The sequence below is a fragment of the Myodes glareolus genome, chromosome 23, assembly GCF_982192425.1.
Source record: "Myodes glareolus chromosome 23, mMyoGla1.1, whole genome shotgun sequence".
NCBI classification, from domain to species: Eukaryota; Metazoa; Chordata; class Mammalia; order Rodentia; family Cricetidae; genus Myodes; species Myodes glareolus.
The window spans coordinates 44,727,039-44,750,197 of record NC_142048.1 but is presented as its reverse complement, the minus strand read 5'-3'; the positions used below and the strand labels follow the sequence as shown (position 1 = coordinate 44,750,197).

The 23,159-nt window shown below is 39.6% G+C and overlaps 1 protein-coding gene across 10 annotated transcripts in view; it reads left to right on the top strand.

Moving 5' to 3' along the window:
• The window catches only part of LOC125414285 (uncharacterized), a 155,921-nt gene that overhangs the window by 19,194 nt on the left and 113,568 nt on the right, over positions 1-23,159 (top strand). For 7 of the 10 annotated variants that reach the window (XM_085680768.2, XM_085680770.2, XM_085680764.2 and 4 more), the window contains exons 12-17: positions 15-82; positions 7,053-7,146; positions 8,545-8,573; positions 8,668-8,740; positions 11,060-11,133; positions 17,217-17,304. In XM_085680768.2, coding sequence (XP_085536894.2) covers positions 15-82; positions 7,053-7,146; positions 8,545-8,573; positions 8,668-8,740; positions 11,060-11,133; positions 17,217-17,304 — 426 coding nt within the window. The remainder of the gene's footprint in view (positions 1-14; positions 83-7,052; positions 7,147-8,544; positions 8,574-8,667; positions 8,741-11,059; positions 11,134-17,216; positions 17,305-23,159) is intronic. The other 3 variants (XM_087900803.1, XM_085680766.2, XM_087900802.1) reach the window with 3 other exon arrangements.

Here is a 23,159-nt window from a genome sequence, read left to right as displayed (position 1 = left end):
GTATTTGCCCACAGAACCAGAGTTAGAATTGATATCAGTGGAGGAAGATATTCCCGATGAAAGTGAAAACAATCAGCCACTGGTAGGAAAACTTTTATTTTAAATGTCACACAGTATTGTTTTTCTTTGTTTAGTAGTATTGCATCAGGCACATGAAGTCATGTTTTTAGATTACTTGATAGAATTGATAAATCCTATCAATATATTGAACGTTTAAAACATTTTTCCCTTGTTATAAAATTTAACCTAGCAAGTTCCAGAGCAGCCAGGGCTACACAGAGAAACTCTCAAAACAAAAAATGAAACAAAACTTTGAAATATTCTTATACTCCATAATAATTTATAGCTAAACTTGAAAAAATTTGTCGTTTGAGATTTTACACAGTGTGTCTTGATCACATTCCACCAACTCCTTCCAGAGCCAGCCTGATTCCCTACCCACATCGTCTTGCACAGCCCCACCCCCTTTAACCATGCATTTATTACATCCAGTGGAGAAAGAAGAGGAACCGAAAGCTGGGTTCACAAACAACTTGGAGACATTGTGTAGACACAAATAGACGACTATAAAGCATCTCATATTTACGCCTCTGTAAAAATGGAATTTTCAGTCATGAATAAACCACCATCCATTTGCAGGCACATGCGCACTGAGGTCATTGGGGAACATGCAAGAGCTTTAAGCTGTGTTAAACTTAGAACACCACACATTAATGTTTTTTTATGAATTCAGATTGGAGTCGGCCATGTTCTTTGGAACTTTTTTCCTTGAAGAAAATGCACTTGCAGCTTCCACATGCGCATAACTTGTAGGGAGCTAGCAAAAAGGACTGTAGACTCTCCTTCCCAGGCCAAACAAATAAGTCTGATAACCTCTCAGCTGTCAGCATCTACAGAAGAGCAAAAAAGTTTCATTATTTTGACTCATCTATTCTCAAATTCTCTTAATAACTGTACGATATGATACTTACCTCCAGGACTTAGGAATGAATGCATCTTCAATTAATGCATGAGAAGTACATAGGCATCTCTCACTCCCACCCCAAGCGCACTTTCTCTACACATTCTCTAGACCTCCAAGAAATCATCTTTCTCTGAGCTTTCACAACTGTTTACTGTATTCTGTAGTTATTCCTTAAAACATACCCATCAAGCACAGTGTGCTACCCAAATATTCTTGGCTGTATGGTTATCCTTTGGGTTGTGGTAGACTTTCCAGGAGCTATACTTTGAGAGAACAAACCCTCCTCTCCAAGAATCTAACAACTGCTTATACCTCCATGTCTAGGGGTGGAATTCTGGGTCCAATTTCCCCCTCTGTGCTGGAGTTTGGTTTGGCTTAGGCTTGCACAGCCTTGTGGGTGCCGGAGTTCATAAATACAACTGTCCATACAACTGTCCCCATAGTGCCCAGAAGACACTGTTTTCTTGTATCAGCTACCACTTCTGCAATGATCCTTGAGCGTTGGAAGGAGGGGTGTGGTATACATACATACACACATACACACACACACACACACACACACACACACACACACACACACACACACACACATATATTCTAGGGATGAGTATTCTGCAGTCTCTGGAATTTAGTTAGTTGTGAATCTCTGGGTTAATCACCATTTACCAGAAATAGAAGCTTCTTGGATAAGGATTTAGAGATGCATTGATCTATAAGTGTATCAATAAGTCATTAGAAATCAGTTTGAGTAGGGCGGTGGTGGCACATGCCTTTAACCTCAGCACTCAGGAGGCAGAGACAGGCGGATCTCAGTGAGTTTGAGGCCAGCCTGGTCTATAGAATGAATTCCAGGACAGGCTCCAAAGCTACAGAAAGACCCCGTCTCAACCTCCCCTCCAAAGTAGTCAGTTTGATTACTGTGTTCATTTAGCCCCATAGTAAGAGTAGACTCTTTCTGGGACCTGTGGGTAGTCTAGCCATGTGTTCTTCACCTGATAATAGTTCCAGGATATGGTTTTAATGTTGTGGAGCAGGACTTAGATTCAAGCAGAAAGTGGTTGGTTACTCTTATAATGTTTGTGCCATGATTTTATCAGTGGACACATATTTCCTGGCAGCTATTATTGTAGCGTGTAGGTTTCACAGTTGGGTAATTGATGATACTCTTTTCTCCACTAGCATGCATAGCACCTTCCAGAGCAATGAAAACTAACTAGCATGGATCAAGCTTCTGGCTCAGTACTACTTTGATTTCTTTATGTTCTATCACTCAAGTATATGGTGTCTGCAGTACTAGGGTCTCACTCCCAAGTTCTGGAAGGTAATCAAGAGCATGCCTGTATTGTTTGGCATCTATGTGGTCTCACTGATCAACAACTACATCAGAAATGTCCAATTCCTGGCACAGGGTTTTTATTAGTTAGTCTCTGGAGTCTAGTAGGGGTATTGTTGCCTCGCTACAGGCTTATATCATCTATCTGCCTGTCTACGTGTAGACATATTTATACACTGCATAAAGGTGTACTGTTGGGATTGGTGTAATAAAAAGCTGAATGTCCAATAGCTAGGCAGGAGGTATAGGTGAGGCTTCTAGGCAGAGAGAGAAAGGAGGAGGAGGGATCTAGGTGTACAAGAGAAGCGAGGAGACACAGAGGAAGTAGGATGGTGGTATGCGATGGAATGCAGGTGAGTAGAAATGGGTTAATTTAAGTTATAAGAACTAGTTAAAAACAAGACTATGCTAAGGACAAGTTTTCATCACTAACAGTAAGTCTCTGTCATTATTTGTGAGCTGGTGGCCCAAAGAGAACTGTCTGTCTGTCTGTCTATCTATCTATCTATCTATCTATCTATCTATCTATCTATCTATCTATCTATCTATCTATCTATCTATCATCCTTTTACAATGACTATATACTTATCAGTAATTGTATCTATTCATACATTCAGAAGTTTCTACACTAGTAGGCTTCCATATGACCTTTTTCAGGATATTAGGTTTTATTTGGAAGTTTGTGAGCCATTTGGGGTTGAGTTTTGTGCAAGATGAGAGATAAGGGTTGAGTTTTATTCTTCTACATGTATTCAGTTTGACCAACAGCCTTTGCTGAGAATGCCGCCTTTTCTCCAATAGTATTGTTGAGCTCTTTGTTAAAAATCATGTGCTTGTTGGAGCATGGGCTTGCGTGTTGGTCCTCAGTTCTACTCCTTTGGTGAATAAGTCAGTTTTTATTTCACTACAATGCTGTTTTTATTATAGTTTTGAGGTAGAACTTAAAATCTTGGATGGTACTACCTCCTGTTATTTGTTGTTTAAGATTGTTGGTTATCCTGTGTCTTTTATATTTCCAAGTGAAATTAAGATTACTTTTCACTTTTTTTGAATAATTGTGCTGAAATATAGACAGTGCTTGCGTTCAGTCTATAGATTGCTTTTGGTAAGACAGCCATTTTCACATTAGTCCTGCCAATCCATGAGCATGGAAGGTCTTTTCACCTTTTGGTATCTTCAATTTATTTTCAATAATTTGAAATTCTCATTGTACAAATCCTTTATTTAGTCAGTTAAATTGATTCACACACACAAACACACACATATATATGTATGTATACATATATGCTGTTATGAATGGCATCATTTTCTTGATTAATTTTTTTATGGACCAACAGTTGACTTTAGTGGGAACTAAAATGATTTATAAAATTACTTAGGAATTATGGAGACACTTAGTGGTAACTTAATTTTTTCCCCATAGATTTTAAAATTGTTTTTATTGAGCTATATATTTTTCTCTGTTCCCCTCCCTTTTTTTCCCCTCCTCTCCTACTCTCTCTCTCATGGTATCCATGCTCCCAATTTACTCAGGAGATCTTGTCTTTTTCTACTTCCCAGGTACATTAGGTTCATGTATTTCTCTCGTAGGGTCCTCTTTGTTGTCTAGATTCTCTGGGTTGTGAATTGTAGGCTGCTTTTTTTGATTTATGTCTAAAAGTCACTTATGAGTGAGTACGTATGATATTTGCCTTTCTGGATATAGGTTACCTAACTCAAAATGATGTTCTCTAGATCCATCCATTTGCTCGCAAATTTCAATATGTCATTTTTTCTGTTGTGTAGTACTCCACTGTATAAACACACCATGTTTTCCTTATCCATTCTTCCATCAAGGGGCATTTAGGTCATTTCCAGGTTCTGGCTATGGTAAACAATGCTTCTATGAACATAGCTGAGTACATATCCTTGTGGTATTATTGAACATCCTGTGGGTATATACCCAAAAGTGGTATTGCTGGGTCTTGAGGAAGGTTTTTTCCTAATTTTCTGAGAAATTGCCATACTGGTATGTTACTTGACCATTTTGCTTTGCAGCTCTTGATATTCTTTCTTTATTCTATATGTTTGGCGTTTTGATTAATATGTGGTGAGGGGATTTTTTTTTGATCCAGTCTATTTGGTGTTCTGTAAGTTTCTTGTATCTTCATAGGCATATCTTTCTTTAGGTTGGGAAAGTTTTCTTCTATGATTTTGTTAAATATAGTTTCTGTGCCTTGAGTTGAACCTCCTCCTCCCCTTCTTCTGCTTCTGCTTCTGCTTCTCCTCCTCCTCCTCCTCCTCCTCCTCCTCCTCCTCCTCCTCCTTCTCCTCCTCCTTCTTCTATCCCCATTATTCTTAGGTTTGCTTTTTTTCATGGTGTCCCTTATTTCATGAATATTTTGTGATAAGCTTTTGTTAGATTTAATGTTTTCTTTGACCGATGAGTAAATTTCCTCTATTGTATCTTCAGGGTTTGAGATTCTCTCTTCCATCTCTTGTTTTCGGCGGTTTATGCTTGCATTTATGGTTTCTGATCATTTTCTCATAATTTCCATTTCTATAATTCCCTTGATTTGTTTTTTCTTTGCTGCCTTTATTTTGGTTTTTAAGTCTTGAATCATTTCTTTCATCTGTTGGATTTCTTTTTCTTGGTTTTCTTTAAGGGATTTGTTGATGTCTTCCAATTTTTTGTTTGTTTTTTTCCTCCATTTCTTTGAGGGAATTTTTCATTTCCTCTTTAAGGGCCTTAAACATTCTCCTAAAGTTATTTTTTCAGCTCATTTTCTTCTGCTTCATCTATATTTAGTTGTTCAAGTCTTGATGTTGTAAGGCCACTAGTTTTTGTTGGTTTTGTGTTGCTCTCTGTGGTGTTGAGTGTGCTCTTACTTTGTCTGACCATCTTTTCTTCTGATTGGTATAGTTGGGCTGTGTCTCTCATGATCAATCTTCCAGATGCCAGTGGATCCAAGACTCAAATAGTTACTCCTCGTGGTGCAGTCAGGGTCACAATTCCAGTCACCCTGTAGGTCACTCAGTGTTCCCAAAGGTCACTCAGTACTCCTGGGGGTCACTCTGCAAACCCAGGGATTGTTCAGCCCTGCTCCCATGGAGGTTGCTTGTTTGGGACTGCTCCTGCTGAGGTTGCTGCCTTGGACCTGCTCTGGTGGAGGTTGCTGGCTTGGGTCTGCTCCCTTGGAGGTCATCAATTTGTGCCAATCCTGTAGAGGTCTCTGCCGGTCCAATAGAGGTCTCTGGCTCAGGCATTCTCCCTCAGCAGTGGCTCCCTTGTACCTGCTCCTGTGGAGGTCATTGCCTAGGGCCTGCTCTGGCTGAGGTCACTGGCTCTGGCCTGTTCCCACAGATGTCCCTGACTTGGGCCTGCTTCCACGAAGGAGGTCCCTGGTTTGGGCCCAGTTCTCCAGAGATCTCTAGTTTGGGCCTGTTCCCTCGGAGTTCCTGACTCATGCCTGGTCCTGCAGAGGTCTCTGGCTCAGGCCTGTTCCCTTCGCAGTTGCTACCTTGTACCTGTTCCTGTGGAGGTTGCTACCTCAGGCCTGCTCCGGCTAAGGTGGTTGGCTCAGGCTTTCTCCTGTGGCCATTGCTGGTTCTTGATTAAGTTTTTATATTTGGAAACTATAATTCATAATTCCCCCTTCCTTTTACTTCCTTCAATCCCTCCCATATATTCTCTTCTTGCTCTGTTTCAAATTTATATAATTTTAACTTTTCTCAGTTTGTCATATATCAGAAGACTTGATTTTTATGTATTTTAATTTGCAAAGTGTATTTATCAGCTGTAGGAGTTTTTTTTGTAGTCTTTGGGTTCTTTTAGGCATAAAACCACATCATCTGCAAGTAAAGAAAGGTTCCTTTTAAAATTTAAATTTCAAAATGTTTTAGAACTTCTTACATGAGTTTATAACATTCATAACATTTTCATCTCTCCTTCAAGCCCATCCAGCACCTTCTGTGCACCATACTTCCTCTCATATTTATTCTTCTTTAATTTTTGTTGACATATTTATGTATATGTACATACATGTAAATGGACATACACACACAGTCTTATAATCCTGTTCTAACTAAGGCTTACTATTCTTTTTGGAATTTCTTCATTATTAAAGAGTTGCATATTACATATTATATTTTCATGCTATTGTTTAAATACTACATAATTAGAAATTTTCTAACTTATCCCTCATTGTAAGCATTTTTCTAACAGTAACCATTTTATACAAAACTTATATAATTTAAGGATTATTTACCCATACTAAACAATTTCTTCAGTGTTTTCTTTATACCCAATATGACAAGCTAGAAATTCTTTTTATGGAAAAATATCTTCTTCTGCCTCTAAGACAAGTCCTGTCATTGGAGAGGTATTCTAAACGTTAAATATTATACTATACAAGTGGTTTTATTTTTCAATAAAATTTGTCTAAATATGTACTTTTGAGAATTCTTCTTTTTTGGGAATGCAAGGTAGAGTTAGGTATTTAGAAGTTAATTCTTATTAAAATGGACAGATAAGCCATTATTGTATACACACATTTGCTTCCTCTGACTTTCCATGATCAGTTTACATGCTTATCAACCATATGACAGAAAGGAATTAAATTGATATAAAGAACATATACAACATCCCCATCAAGGGCTTTACTGCCTGTACAACTTGCTTTCATTTTCTAGCTTGCTTTTGAAGTTGGCAGCTACGAGTTTCTCAGCAGGCAGCTACGAGACATTTATGTAATGTATCCACATTTATTTTAACAGAGTATCGTAGAGCATCTTCCACAGAAGAATGTTGGCTGTTTATCTGGCACAGGATACGAAATGGGAAAAATTAATATAAATGAACAAATGAAAGGTAAGAATAGAATTTTATTTTGAAAACCATGTGATGACTTATTTATTCAAAGCGGATGACTGCCACATAATACTAAAAGTATTGTAAGTGTTTTGTAAGAAATAAGAAATTTAAATAACAAGTTGAATGACTTCAAGTTCTAGCAACATGTTTAATGTGTTACTGAAAGTTCTGGACTATGAGTTACGGGTTTTCTAACACCCAAGAAATTCTGAGATTAAGGAAAGGATGGAAGGAGAATGCAGAACAATCACAGTAGTTATTGCAGGGAGTGAGTAATGGGAAATGAGGCTTTATATACAGCAGAGAGGGCAAGTTATGAGAATAGTTTAGATAAATCATGGAATGGCATTATAAATGCTATAAAAACATAAACTAAGCTTCCAGTATTTAAATATGTCTAAGAAGTGGACTACAATGTCCCTATACTTGTTTAATACATACTACATTGATTTCACATGTAACAGGCTTCTACTATCCTATATTTACCTGAAAAGTCAATTTACATTTTTGTTGGATAATCACATTTCACTACTGATGTCTTGCACATTATGCTGTACATGTGGTTCACATAACTTCTCTTATTATTGAGAAGCAGTAGGATATGTAAATTAGGATCAGGTGGTGGCGGTGCATGTCTCTAATCCCAGCTCTTGAGAGACAGAGGCAAGCAGATCTCTGTAGGTCTGAGGCCAACCTGGTCTTCAGAGTGAGTTCCAGGACAGTCAAGGCTACACAGAGAAATCCTGTCTTGAAAACACACACACACACACACACACACACACACACACACACACAAAGATATCTAAACTAAATATAAAAATTGAGCCATGCCAGTCAACAACATGAGTGTAGGAAAAGGAGAATATTGTAAGTTTTATTTTTTAGAAGAACATCATCAAAGATGATTAGTTCAGAGAACTTTCTTGGAAAATAACACTAGTGTGTTCTTCATAATTTATGGTGTGGATTGAAGAAGGTAACAAATACCACCCTTAACGATCCAAACTGTTGACAGTATTTTAGTGACATAGATGATGTCCCACTCTACCCACACCTTTGGCAGTCCACTATCCACAGAGTTATGCTTTGCTCCTCTGGTTAGAGATCCATTTTCTCTACATCAATCAGTGCGCTCACCACATTGGCATGGGGGCCAATTCTGCTTCTGGCACAGTCAGTAGACTCACAATCTCTGTTGAAAATATTTGTTGAAAGCTCTTCTCTTGTTTTTATTCATTGTATTTCTTTAACATAGCTGCCTCAATCAGAAAACAAGAAAACAATCCAAAAGTGTTCCATTCCCCCCCCCCCCAACGCAGTAATCATCATTAAAGGAAAACATGAGGACTCAGTTTGATAACATTATCATTGACTGATGGCCATTCTGCATTTTAGAGTCTGACAAGGAGCTTTCTCAAATGACGGTAATCACGATTGTACTTTATCTTGGATGATGAGCATCAACACTGGGTGACGTATGCAATATTTATTAAGTGTCCTGTTTCAAAACCCATTTAGACTCCTATTGAAATCAAAAATGATGATTTCAAAGAAGCATGGACAACAAAGGACACGCCAGCCTTCAAATCAGGTAAACTATGCCATAATTATCCTAGATAGAAGGAAACATTTTAAGATTTTCCAAGTGCTCAGAAGTTTCTCACTCCCTTCCAGGTGGGTTTGTGCCTAGTCTGATTGTAACTTGTTGTGTTGTGTTTGGTTGATATCCCGGGAGGACTGCTGTTTTCTGACCGGGAATGGAAGATTAGATCTTGGGGAGAGGAGAACTAGGTGGGGAAGTGGGAGGAGTTGGAGGGAGGGGAACTGTAGTCAGGATGTATTGTATGAGAGAAGAATAAAAAATCTTCATAAATTTAACTACTGTATTGAGCTAAATACTTCTGAGGTCATTGTTGGTGTAAATAATTGAAAATAAAGGCATTGTCAGGGCTAAGAAATTGTGTAGGAAGTGTATTCTTTAAATCAGAAGTTTCTTCTTTCATGTTTTATCCCCTAAAGTTTGCCTGATTTTAAACCTATAACTGTTAGGGACTTCTAGGGCGTAATTGTGAAAGCCCAAGGCTGTTCTCCAAGTGTAAAATAGTAGTGATATTGCTGAGTGAATTGCTATTTGCATGTTGATTCACTTACCCAGCAATCTGAAACACAAGAGCCTCTCTTTAAGACACAATTTCAAAGCCCTTGTAAGCAACACAATAATGAATTACATCCATAAATAATGTTCATTTTCTTATAATTGGACAGTTAGTTGCACATCTCTATGTTTTAAATTGCCTATTTGTATTTCATGCCATTATCTCATTATTTCATGGAATCAGGTCTATCACAATAAATTATACAATGTGATGTGACATCACTTGTGCCTTCCCTTTCCTCCGAACCTAAGACTGTATCTTTTCGACTCCAGTTGCTCTGTAGTGGCACCAGCCTTTGCATGCAGCATCACATACCCATTACAGTTGCTTCATAGATGCTATTCACGTCATTTATCCAGAAGCCTATACTGCACTGCGATGTTATTGCTTGATGATTTTAGTAGATTAAGGAATCAGTTCATTCAAAACAAAACACCAACCTGGTCCCCTCACCCTAGTAAGATGTGCACCAGAAACAAACAACTTAAACTTAACTCCCTCTATAGTTCTCTGAAATGACAAGTCTACTTCTCCAAGGATACAGTCCTACTTATACATTTATTCACTTAACAAAATTGTTCAGTACCAGATGCTGATAAATTTATAACTAAACATTCCTATAAACATTCCACCAGTTATGGTCTGGATAATGTTTATCTTGCCCCAGTAACTTCTTATAAAACATCTACCTCCATTTATGCAATGCTGTGCACATTCAATCTCCAACCAGCTTGCTAGTTTGTCAAGCTAACATTTTGAAACGAAAAGGTCCAACCTTCTTAAAATTCCAGAGAAGGCTTTCATGACTTATGTCCAACCCTGTATTATTAGCACAAACTCCACTCTTGTGTTTCCTGTAAAATTACTAGACTGCTGTTGGTATCTTTTCTAATAATCTGCTTTTAGCTCGTTCCCTACTAAACATCCTTCTTTCACGTTTCTTCCTTTCATGTTCTTACAGTTTCTTTACTGGTGTCTGACTAACCTCATATTTTAAGTATCAAGCTGGTATTATGTTTAGAAAAAATACAGTAAACAATTATTGAGTAAAATGAAATAGACTGCTTACACTGGAATGACTAATTGTTCCTACTTGGGTAGATAAAAAGGAATTATACATGTACATAAATAATTTGAAGCTCTAGTGATAAAGATAAAATTGAAAAAAATCAACAAATACTCAGACAGACACAAGAAAAGATTTGTCTGTGTAGGAAGAGCCAGAACTCAATACTTTATATGGCAAAAAATTATTAAAAGATGAGACAAAACTGTTAAAATAGTGGACAGAGATAATCAAATATAAGGAGCAGGGTAGCAAAGACAAAGGTGTGGAGAATGCTGGAACTTTAGTTTAGAAAATAATTAGTGGATTATTTAAGTGTTCAGAGTAGAAATAAAGAAGAGCTCACTCGTATGCATTCTGTTCATTACTGTGATAATTTTAAGTTTCACTTCTGAGGGCTTGCTTATTTCTGTTGAGTGGTTGAATGTATGGAAGAATCTCAAAAATGCTTCTTACATCTGGAGTCTGTCAAACTCTCATGTTGACCCAAGTACTGGTGGTGACTGGAAGCAATGCTTTTAAGAACTGTATATTCAGCTAACTGTAAAGCTGGATACAAACTAATTAGGAAAATTCAAAATGGAATTTTTATAAACACAAGTTTTAAGATACTTCCATCTATTGCTATAAAGACTATTGTTTTATATACAATATATTAATAGTTTGTTTAACTAAATATATTTATTAGTAGAGCCAGACTTAGAAGTGACATCAGAGGAAGATCACAGTAGATTTGATGAGAAGGGAAGTATCCACTCATTGGTATGTAAATATAAATTAGAGTTTCTGGTATAAAAGTTTTTCTTGTTTAAGAATGTTGCATGAAGCCAGGCAATGGAGATGTATGCCCGGCAATTGGGATGCAGATGCAGGTTGATCTCTATGATTTCAAAGTCAGACTGGTCTACAAAGTAAGTTCAGCCAATCCTGTTGCAAAGTATTGAAAAAAAAACCAACAAAAAAGATTGTTGCTTGGGCCAAAGGAAATTACAGTTAAGGCAGTCAAGAATTGATGGCTTGCAATTTAATACTTAGCCTTAAAGTCTTAACAAATATTTTACCTTCTTATGGAACATATGGCTAACATTTATCCTTAGATAAACATTATTTGCCCTGTGTTTATTAACCCTACGAGCAAGATGTTATAAAAAATTCTGTCCATATATCTTTTATCTGATACAAAACACACTAATTTTTTAGCTTCAAATTTGTTAATGTGTAAGTATTAACAAGGTAATAGTGCTGATTCCAGCACAAAGGAAATCAAATCAGTAAATATGGAAAGAGTGACCTGCTCTCTCTAGAGGACTTTAGAACATATTTGAACAACTTAATGCAGAAGTTTATGTAGATGAGATAATATTAAATATATTTTCAGTTGTTTGGAGGAACAGCCTGCAACAGAAATGTTGTGAATAGTGATAGAGGCATTACTGAAAACTTTATAAGTATTGATTGAGACCTGTGCTGGCTAGTTTTATGTCAACTTGACATGAACTAGAGCTCTCTGAAAGGAGGGAAGGAAACTCAATTGAGAAAATGCCTCCTTAAGATCTGTCATTTTAAATTTTAAAAAAATCTTATTGTAAGGCATTTTCTTAATTAGTAAATGATGTGGGAGGGCACAGCTCATTGTGCTTAGTGCCCCCCATGGACTGGTTGTCCTGGGGTCTTTAAGAAAGCAGGCTGAGCAAGCCATGATAAGCATCCAGTAAGCAGCGCTCCTCCATGGCCTCTGCACCAGTTTCTACCTCCAGGTCCCTGCACTGTTTTGAATTCCTGTCTTGACGTCCTTTGATGATGAACAATGAGGAAAGTCAAATAAACCCTTTCCTCCCCCAAGTTGGTGTTTCATCACAGCAGTAATAATCATAGCTAAGACAATACCAAACAATTTTCATTATTGTGGGTCAATGATATACTAGCTAGATTTAAACACTGAATATCCCAGATGTCCCATTTTCTAGTGATAATAGATAAACAATACTCAACAAGTACTTTTAGATCACTACATGTGAATCATTTGAGAAAAACACAGCATTGAAGGGGTCTGTAGTTAGCATGGACTACGGGTGGCCGTGCACTTTTAAATTTAGAGAAGATTTTTTTCTGAGTGAGAAGTAACTTCTAATGAAAGACCAAGTGGAATCTAATCAAGGAGGAGGAGCATGTATCACATCATTTTTTAGTTGACTCTTACCCTGCGTAACCAGGAAGTAGGGCTGGGATAACGCCTTGCAATCATCACGTTACTCTTGTAATATGTTACGTACACAGAGATGCTCAGCTAACAGGCTTATGCAGTCAGTTACTTAAAAACTCAATGTCATTGTCTTGGAAGTTTTCCTTCCTTGGAAAAAAATTGTATAATAATATGTAGTATTTGTGCAATATTATCCATCCATTCCATGGATAATTTCTTTTGAAAATTTGTTACGTAAATATTTTTAAATTAGCATACTAAGTAAGAGGTTTCCTTATGGTGTTTTCACAATTGTTTAGGCTGATCCTCCTCACCTCACATCACACCCTTCTTTCCTCATAGTTCCCCTTTTTTTCATTTCTCATAGATTCTATTACCCCTGCCACTTTTCTTAGAGTCTTTTCCCTAGTCTCATGGTCCTCTTTCTAGTTTGATAAGCTTTGCCTATACCCCCCCCCCCTGTCCCACGCTACCGTCTCGCCAGCAAGAACCACGCGGAACACTAGGATCCTTCTGCAGGAATGGCTTTAATCCTCTTGGGAGCTAGAGCATAAGCCAACATGGCCGGGGACCCAGATAAGATGGAACCCATCCCTTATAAAGGAAACAGACCCTGCTCTGGACGTGTCATTCCTGGATTGGTCAACTGCTCCCAGTCCCAGGTGAAACCTTGGGAGTAGTGGAAAAATACCAACACGTGTGAGCTTTCTAGCTCACCTGGCGGTGCAGCGTCATCTATGGTGGAGAGTGTGGTTACGGCCTTCTACATCTCCCCCTAATTTTACTTCTTTGCAGAAAGGCAACTCCCTAGGAAGGTAAAGATAGAGGTCGCACTTCCCAAAATGAAAACATTAAAATGGGCTTACACGGAATCTGTCCCTAGGCTCATGACACCTGGAACCTATCCGGCCTGCCCTCTGCCAATTTTCTGGGAAAGGGAATATACGGCAGGAAACCCTTAAGCAGAGCGACTTATCTCTCAGAGAGGGTCATTCTCTGTGCGATGCTCTTAAGCTCGACAACCTTCAGGGCTAGCTAAGCCAAGCACTCCACCCTGTGCAATGGACCACAGTCCTAGGGGTGCAGGAGCTGGTTGGCTTAAACCTTACTGCTTTAACATAGATAACCACACATCAGTAGAGGCCCCCTGTTCTAGGGCAGCCAGCGCTGTGCAAAAACCACTTTGTCCCTAAGACTTTGGGATTAGAGTCAGCAGACCATCCAGAGGAGGAACACTATTCCATAGCATAGGACTGTTCCAAAACACTTCCACCCCCACCCATTCTTTGAAGTAGGGGATGAAGGACACGATCCAGGACTGGAATTCTTTGGCCAAGCTTATGTCCACTCGCGTGGAGTTGATTGTCATGATGGACCATCTCAAGGAGGACAGCAAATCATCAAAATTCTCCTGCAAGATACAAAGACAATTCTCGGGACAAGTTAGCCACTTTTATAAAGTTCTCATATGGTACATTGGTCACACATAAGGCTGGAGTTTTCCAATTTACAGCCCAATTGGGCAAGCTGCCATAAGATATCCACCTGTTCTTTATTCTACCTCTAATAGATGTATCTATGGTAGCCTGTTGATCCAGGGCTGTAGCCACTGTGGTAGATAACTGATTGAGGGTCTCTGTTTTCCATGGTATAGGCTGTGCTGCCCCAGTGGCGCCTAGGAAAAACCCAGGCCCTGTTTGCTGATATTAGGTTTAGGATTTATTGGCTCCCGTATTCCCTGCTGGGAGCGACCCAAGCCCCTTCCTGGCCTATGACCCATTCTGATCATTATATCTTGGGCCTGAGATGAATATGCATTAGATAGGGTCAATCCCATGCCCTGCATCACGTCTCTTCCCCATAAGTTGACCGGCAGGGGGAGGACATATGGTGTAAAATATCCTGACTGCCCTTCATCTGTTTCCCAGGTTAATCTGGTGGAGCTAATGGTGGGGTTTGCACTGTAGCCCAAGCCCTGTAGGGCATGAGACGACTCAGTAACTGGCCAGGACTGTGGCCACCAGCGCGATGAGATAATACTTTTGTCCGCGCCGGTGTCCAAAATGCCTTCGAAGCATTTACCATTGACCCAAAGGGGCAGTTTGGGTCGATCTTGAAGGCTAACAACCAAGTAGGCTGAATCCTGTTCTGTTGACCCCATTAATCTATTCTCCGGCCTCTGGTGGATGTCTGCCGGGAGAAGCAGTAACTGAGCTATCCTGTCTCCTTTACTGATGGAAAAAACTCCACTAGGGCAAGAGCACAGGGCTTGTATCTCAGCAGTGTGCTGACTATCAACGAGACCTGGGTGGACGATTAATCCCTGTAGGATAGGCGAGCCACGTCCTAAAAGCAGGCCCACGCTTCCAGGGGGTAGGGGCTCAGGCAGCTGCACAGGGACGGGCTGTACCCCCATTTGAGGCATTAATAAGAAGTCGGTGGAGGCACACAAGTCCACTCTTGTTCTGCCTCCGAGGGTCCCTCGGTCGTTGCCCTGACGAACTTGTTCCCATATTTTTGGGGGCCCTGGGACCGAGGGCCCGCCATCCCGTTTTTTGGATCATCAATCTGTGGGTTTCCTAATGGTGGGAGGATCTTACCATGGGCGTCCCTAACGGAGCGGCAGAGCTCTGCCCTATGATAACCTTTACCACAGCGTGAGCAAAGCATAGGGGGCGCTCTCTCCTTTTCTGATGACCTACAGTCCCTTTTTAAGTGTCCTGGCTTCCCGCATTTAAAGCAAACTCTTCTGTCTGGCCCTTTAAAAGGGTGTTTTTGTGACTGCATGATGGCTGCAGCCAAACCTGCATTCGTCAGGGGTCCTCCTAGTTCTCTACAGACCCTAAGCTTTTGGCCTTGTGGGCCAATGTTCTCCCCCATTTTTACTTCCTTAGAATTCCTGGAGGGTCCTTTTTCCTTAATTTTTTTTCTCACGCGCGCGTCTAACCTCCCACTGCATTCAGTTTCTGATATTCTGTCCTGAATTTCCTCCGCCTTTGCAACAACCGCTTGGCAAGATTCATCTTTTAAGCAATTTCTGACGAAAAATAAGAGAATTGCTAAGATAAGCATCAAGGCCTGTATGAAACCTTCCCAATGCGGAGATAAGTCAAGCTCAAAACCGAAAAATCCAGGAACAGACATTACCTCTCTGATTATGCAGACCCGCAGTTCTGAATCCTTCCTGAATCCAAGGTGAATCCAAGAGATCCCCGTCGGTGCGGTGGTCAGGATTCCTCGGCGTCCCGAGGGCTTCGGCACCAGTTGTCCCACGCTACCGTCTCGCCAGCAAGAACCACGCGGAACACTAGGATCCTTCTGCAGGAATGGCTTTAATCCTCTTGGGAGCTAGAGCATAAGCCAACATGGCCGGGGACCCAGATAAGATGGAACCCATCCCTTATAAAGGAAACAGACCCTGCTCTGGACGTGTCATTCCTGGATTGGTCAACTGCTCCCAGTCCCAGGTGAAACCTTGGGAGTAGTGGAAAAATACCAACACGTGTGAGCTTTCTAGCTCACCTGGCGGTGCAGCGTCATCTATGGTGGAGAGTGTGGTTACGGCCTTCTACACCCCCCCACAGAATAATAAAAATTAGACGCTAGGATTTGCTTCTGAAAGCATATCTGGTATTTGTATTTTTGAGTATGGGTCCCCTCACTTCATATAGTAACTTTCAGATAAATTGACCTTCTTGAAAACTTCGTGTCTTTCCTTTCTTTATGGCTGATTTAATTCCATTTTGTATCTCTACTGCATTTTCATTGCTTGGTTTCACTCCACTTTCCCCTCTGTGAGGGCTGAGTTATTACCTTCAGTTTAGGTTTCTAGCAATGTGAACTGCCTCACTGTCTGAATTTCATGGTGATGGGCAGCTGGTGTTCTTGGATATACTTCACTGGTGAGCCTGCCTCAGCATGAGCATATTGGTGCAGTTGAGGAGCATTCGGCTTCTTTGTAGAGAAAAGTCTGAGTTTTATTTCTGTTTTCTATGCTCTGCTCATTTCTCTGCTAGCACTTTTCCATTACTTTCTCCCTCCCTTCTCATGGTTATGGCTTCCAATACGCCGTCTTGCCTCTGCTCCCCAATTTCCCAATCAGTAAGCAATTTTAACAACAAAATACAGACATCTTATCCCAAATTTATACGAAGAAACTTCAAATTATGTCCAGTTCTGATTGTACCAACAGTAGTGTGTGACGCATATTGCACCTGATTCTAAACTATCTGTTGCGTTTTAAGTGCCCTGGATATTCAATGTTGAGTCCATAGAGTGCATTTATGAGAAGTTGTTTAAGTATGCATTTTCTTTAAAAATTCTATTATTTTTGTGGGGCATGCAAAGTAGATTTTGATACACAAAAGTAAAATATTGACTAAAATATATAAGCCATCTGCTACTCCCTACCTGTATGTTCTTTTGGCCTGCCATGCTGCTTATATAGTCAGTGACCGCATGAAGATAGAAGTTAGAATGGATCTGAAGAGCACTCTGAGGCTGTATTTTCAAATATTTTAGCTTTTAATATATACTTCTTTTATATTCAACTACATGTGATTTTATTATAAGAAATTTGACATCTTCATAAAATCGATTGGGAGGATTTTATACAACTCATGATCACTCCTTGTTATAACAGAGCATCGATGAGAATCTTCCAAATATATCTGACAATGAATCTGTGGGAGCAGATTCAAGAAGAGAAAAGACAAATGGACAAGCACCAGGTAGGCAGTACCTTTCTTGGAAAAGTCATTTTTTTCCAAGAAAAGTTTTTCCTTTGTTACAGTCCTAGCTGCCCTGGGTATAGCTCTTGTAGACCAGGCTGGCCTCAAACTCACAGAGATCTGCCTGCCTCTTCATCCTCAGTGCTGAGAATAAAGGCTTGCACCACCTGGCAAAGGAAGTCATTTTTTTTTGTGATGCTTGTTTATGACAGGAGGCTGAAGTATGCTACTAACTAAAGAAAATCCATTATAAAGTTTGTGACTGCTTATCTAATCTCAGTTTGGGTGATGGCAATGTAAATTCTTAGAGTAGATTTCAAATAGATATATATTAGCTTTTGGAATGAAGCTGTGTTGACCCCTGCTTCTCAAACTTTGGTGAGTCATTTAGATAAACTCTGATAAGTCCTAAGTAGGGTTTTGTATATTATGGAAAGTATAGTAGGCCCAAAATCAGGTGTACATTTTGCCTTTGCTTTTTTTTTTTTAACTGGGTATTTGATCTCAAGTGCACCTGGCAGTTTTCCCCACCAAAACGTCTCTCCAGCTCATGTGTGCACTATGACTTAATAGAGAAGTCATGAAGGTAGTTATTCTTTATTATACTGTTATAGTAACTGGTGCATGCTGCAATTCCAATATAACCATGTATAATATAATACAAACTATAGAAAGTTATTTCAAAAATAAATAATAACCAAGTCAGATTTTTATAACCCAGTACTTTGTAGACTGAGGCAAGATGATTGCAAAAATTTGTGGATATCTGGCCTCCACATTAAAATCTGTTTCTTCCATGGCTATAGCAAGACACTAGGTCTGTACTCCAAAACAAAGGAATTACAAATATTCTTTTAAATTTTCTAGAGGAAATAGTTAAATTAAACACTGAAGCAAGCCTGATAGATTGTTCTGGATGACTAAGTGGTTAAGATCACTGGCAGCTCTTTTTTTTCCAAAGTTTATTAATTTATAAAAGTTTCCATTTCCGCCCCACCTCCCAACACCCTCCCACACCCCCCACTCTCTCTCCTCCTCCCTCTCCATCCCTAAGAGCAGTCAGGGTTTCCTGCCCTGTGGGAAGTTCAAGTTCCTCCCCCCTCCCTCCAGGTCCAGGAAGGTGAGTATCCAGACAGACTGGATCCCAAAAATTCAGTATATGCAGAGAAAACAAGTCCCAGTGTTATTGTCAATGGCTTTTCAGAAAGACTCCGGGCCAGCCACATTCAGAGAATCCGTCCTCATTCAGAGAATCTGGCTGGATCACGTGCTCGCTCAATCCCAGACAATTGGCCTTGGTGAACCCTCATTAGATCCGTCCCCTTGTATCAGTGGGTGATCGCACCCCTCGCGGTCCTGATTTCCTTTTTCATGTTCTTCCTCCTTCTGCTCCTCATTTGGACCTTGAGGGGCTCAGTCCGGTGCTCCAATGTGGGTCTCCGTCTGTATCGCCATCCATCGTCGGATGAAGGTTCCCTCTGGTCTTGCCTTCTTTGATCACATTCTCTTTCCTTCTGCTTCTCGTTTGGACCTAGGGAGTTAAGTCCAGTGTTCCAATGTGGGTCTCTGTCTCTATCTCCATCCATCGCCAGATGAAGGTTCTATGGTGATAAGCAAAATATTCATCAGTATGGTTATGGGCCAAGGCCGATTCAGGCACCATCTCCTCTGTCCAGAGAACAATCTGGGGATCTCTCCTTGGACCTGGGAACCCCTCCAGAATCAAGTCTCTTGTAAACCCTAAAATGAATCCCTTAGTTGAGATAAATTCTTCCCTGATCCCATATCCATCCTTCCTCCCCCCCCATCCCAGTCCCCCGAGCTTTCCCCATTCCTCCCCTATTCCCTTCTCTCTAACCCTTCCAACAACCCTCCCATGCCCCCATGAACCCGAGGTTACCTGGGGCTCTTGTCTATTTCCAATCTCCAGGAGGATAACTACATGATTTTCTTCAGGTTCACCTTCTTATTTAACTTCTCTAAGATCACGAATAATAGGCTCAAAGACTTTTAATTATGGCTAGAATCCACTTATGAGTGAATACATACCATATTCCTCTTTTTGGGTCTGGCTTACCTCACTCAGTAAAGCGTTTTCTAATTCCATCCATTTGCATGCAAAATTCAAGATGTCATTGTTTTTTACCTTTGAGTAAAACTCTAATGTATATATGTTCCACACCTTCTTTAACCATTCTTCTATTGAGGGGCACCAAGGTTGTTTCCAGGTTCTGGCTATTACAAATAGTGCTGCTATGAACATAGTTGAACAAATACTTTTGTGGTATGATAGGGCATCTCTTGGGTATATTCCCAAGAGTGGAATTGCTGGGTCTTGAGGGAGGTTGACTCCCAGTTTCCTGAGAAATCGCCACACTGATTTCCACAGTGGCTGCACAAATTTGCATTCCCACCAACAATGGATGAGAGTTCTCCTTTCTCCACATCCTCTCCAGCATAGGCTATCATTGGTGTGTTTGACTTTAGCTAATCTGACCGGTGTAAAATGGTATCTCATAGTTGTTTTGATTTGCATTTCCCTGATCGCTAAGGAGGTTGAGCATGACCTTAAGTGTCTTTTGGCCATTCGAAGTTCTTCTGTGGAGAATTCTCTGTTCAGATCAGCACCCCATTTTTTTAATTGGGTTAATTAGAGTTTTAGTGTCTAGTTTCTTGAATTCTTTGTATATTTTGGAGATCAGGCCTTTATCTAATGAGGGGTTGGTGAAGATCTTCTCCCAGTCGGAAGGTAGCCTTTTTGTCTTACTGACGGTGTCCTTTTCTTTACAGAAGCTTCTCAGTTTCAGGAGGTTCCATTTATTCATTGATTCTCTTATTGTCTGTGCTACTAGGGTTCTACCTAGGAAGTGGTCTCCTGTGCCTATGTCTTGTAGACTACTTCCCACTTTCTCTTCTATCAGGTTCAAAGTGGTCAGATTACTGTTGATGTCTTTAATTCATTCGGACTTGAGTTTTGTGCATGGTGACAGATATGGGTCTACTTTCATTCTTCTACAGGTTGACATCCAGTTATGCCAGCACCATTTGCTAAAGATGCTTTCCTTCTTCCATTGCATACCTTTAGCCCCCTTGTCGAAAATCAAGTGTTCATAGGTTTGTGGGTTAATATCTGGGTCTTCTATTCGATTCCATAGGTCAACTTCTCTGTTGTTATGCCAGTACCAAGCTGTTTTCAATACTGTCGTTCTGTAATAGAGTTTGAAGTCAGGGATGGTTATACCTCCAGAAGTTCCTTTATTATATAAGATTGTTTTGGCTATCCTGGGTTTTTTGTTTTGCCATATAAACTTGATTATTGTTCTCTCAAGGTCTGTGAAGAAGTTTGATGGGATTTTGATGGGGATTGCATTGAATCTATAGATTGCTTTTGGTAGAATTGCCATTTTTACTATGTTGATTCTCCCAATCCAAGAGCAGGGGAGGTCTTTCCATTTTCTGGTATCCTCCTCAATTTCTCTTTTCAAAGGCTTAAAGTTCTTGTCAAATAGGTCTTTCACTTCCTTGGTCAGAGTTATCCCAAGATATTTTATGCTATTTGTGGCTATCGTGAAAGGTGAAGTTTCTCTGATTTCCCTCCCTGCTTCTTTATCCCTTGTGTATAGGAGGGCAACTGATTTTTTGGAGTTGATCTTGTATCCTGTCACATTACTAAAGGTGTTTATCAGCTGTAGGAGTTCTTTGGTAGAGTTTTTGGGGTCGCTCATGTATACTATCATATCGTCTGCAAATAACGAGAGTTTAACTTCTTCCTTTCCAATTCGAATCCCCTTGATCCCCTTATGTTGTCGTATTGCTATTGCTAGAACTTCTAGCACTATATTGAAGAGGTATGGGGATAGTGGACAGCCTTGTCTTGTTCCTGATTACAATGGAATGGCTTTGAGTTTATCTCCATTCAGTTTGATGTTAGCTGTTGGCTTGCTGTAAATAGCTTTTATTATATTTAGGTATGATTCTTGTATTCCCCAATCTCTTCAACACCTTTATCATAAAGGGATGTTGGATTTTGTCAAATGCTTTTTCAGCATCTAATGAGATGATCATATGGTTTTTTTCGTTTAGTTTATTTATATGATGGATTACATTGATAGATTTGCGTATGTTGAACCAGCCCTGCATCTCTGGAATGAAGCCTACTTGATCATAATGGATAATTTTTCTAATGTGTTCTTGGAATCGGTTTGCCAGGGTTTTGTTGAGAATTTTTGCGTCAATGTTCATGAGTGAGATTGGCCTGTAATTCTCTTTCTTGGTTGTGTCTTTGTGTGGTTTTGGTATCAGGGTAACTGTAGCTTCATAAAAGGAGTTTGGCAATGACTCTTCTGTTTCTATATTGTGAAATACCTTAAGGAGTATAGGTATCAGCTCTTCTTGGAAGTTCTGGTAGAATTCTGCATTGAAATCATTTGGCCCTGGGCTTTTTTTGGTTGGGAGGTTTTTGATAACACCTTCTAATTCTTCGTGACTAACAGGTCTATTTAGATTGTTCACCTGGTCTTGATTTAACTTTGGTAAATGGTATTTATCTAAAAACCAATCCATTTCTTGTACATTTTCCAACTTTGTGGCATATAAACTTTCGTAGTAAGATCTAATGATTCTCTGAATTGCCTCTGTGTCTGTTGTTATGTCTACCTTTTCATTTCTGATCTTATTTATTTGCATGTTCTTTCTCTGCCGTTTGATTATTTTGGATAGGGGTTTGTCAATCTTGTTGATTTTCTCCAAGAACCAGCTTTTTGTTTCGTTGATTTTTTGGATTGTTTTCTGTGTTTCTATTTTGTTGATTTCAGCCCTCAGTTTGATTATTTCCAGTCTTCTACTCCTCCTGGGAAAGTCTGCTTCTTTTTTTTCCAGAGCTTTCAGGTGTGTTGTTAAGTCTCCAATATATGCTTTCTCCGTTTTCTTTAATTGGGCACTTAGTGCTATGAACTTTCCTCTTAGCACTGCTTTCATTGTGTCCCATAGGTTTGAGTATGTTGTGTCTTTATTTTCATTAAATTCAAGGAAGACTTTAATTTCTTTCTTTATTTCTTCCTTGACCCAGGGATGATTCAGTAGTTGACTGTTCAACTTCCACGCGTTTGTAGGTTTTCTGGTGTTAGAATTGTTATTGAATTCTAACTTCATTCCGTGGTGATCTGACAAGATACAGGTGGTTACTAATATTTTTTTGTATCTGTGGAAGTTTGCTTTGTTACCGAGTATGTGGTCAATTTTCGAGAAGGTTCCATGAGCTGCAGAGAAGAAGGTATATTCTTTCCTATTTGGGTGGAATGTTCTATAGATGTCTGTTAAGTCCATTTGATTCATTACCTCTAGTAATTCTCTTATTTCTTTGTTGAGTTTCTGTTTGATTGACCTGTCCATTTGTAAGAGAGATGTGTTGAAGTTTCCTACTTTTAGTGTGTGTGGTTTGATGGCTGCCTTGAGTTCTAAAAGTTTTTCTTTAACATAAGTGGCTGCTTTTATATTAGGGGCATAGATATTCAGGATTGAGACTTCTTCCTGATGAATTGTTCCTGTTTTGAGTATGAAATGTCCATCTCCATCTCTTCTGACTGATTTTAGTTTGAAGTCAATTTTGTTAGATATTAGAATGGCCACACCCGCTTTTTTCTTAGGTCCATTTGCTTGGAAACCCTTTTCCCAACCCCTTTCTCTGAGTAGATGTCTATCTTTGTGGTTGAGGTGTGTTTCTTGTAAACAGCAGAATGTTGAATCCTGTTTTCGTATCCAATCTCTAAGTCTGTGCCTTTTTATAGGTGAATTGAGTCCATTAATATTAAGTGATATTAATGATCAGTGGTTGTTGATTCCGGTTATTATTTTTT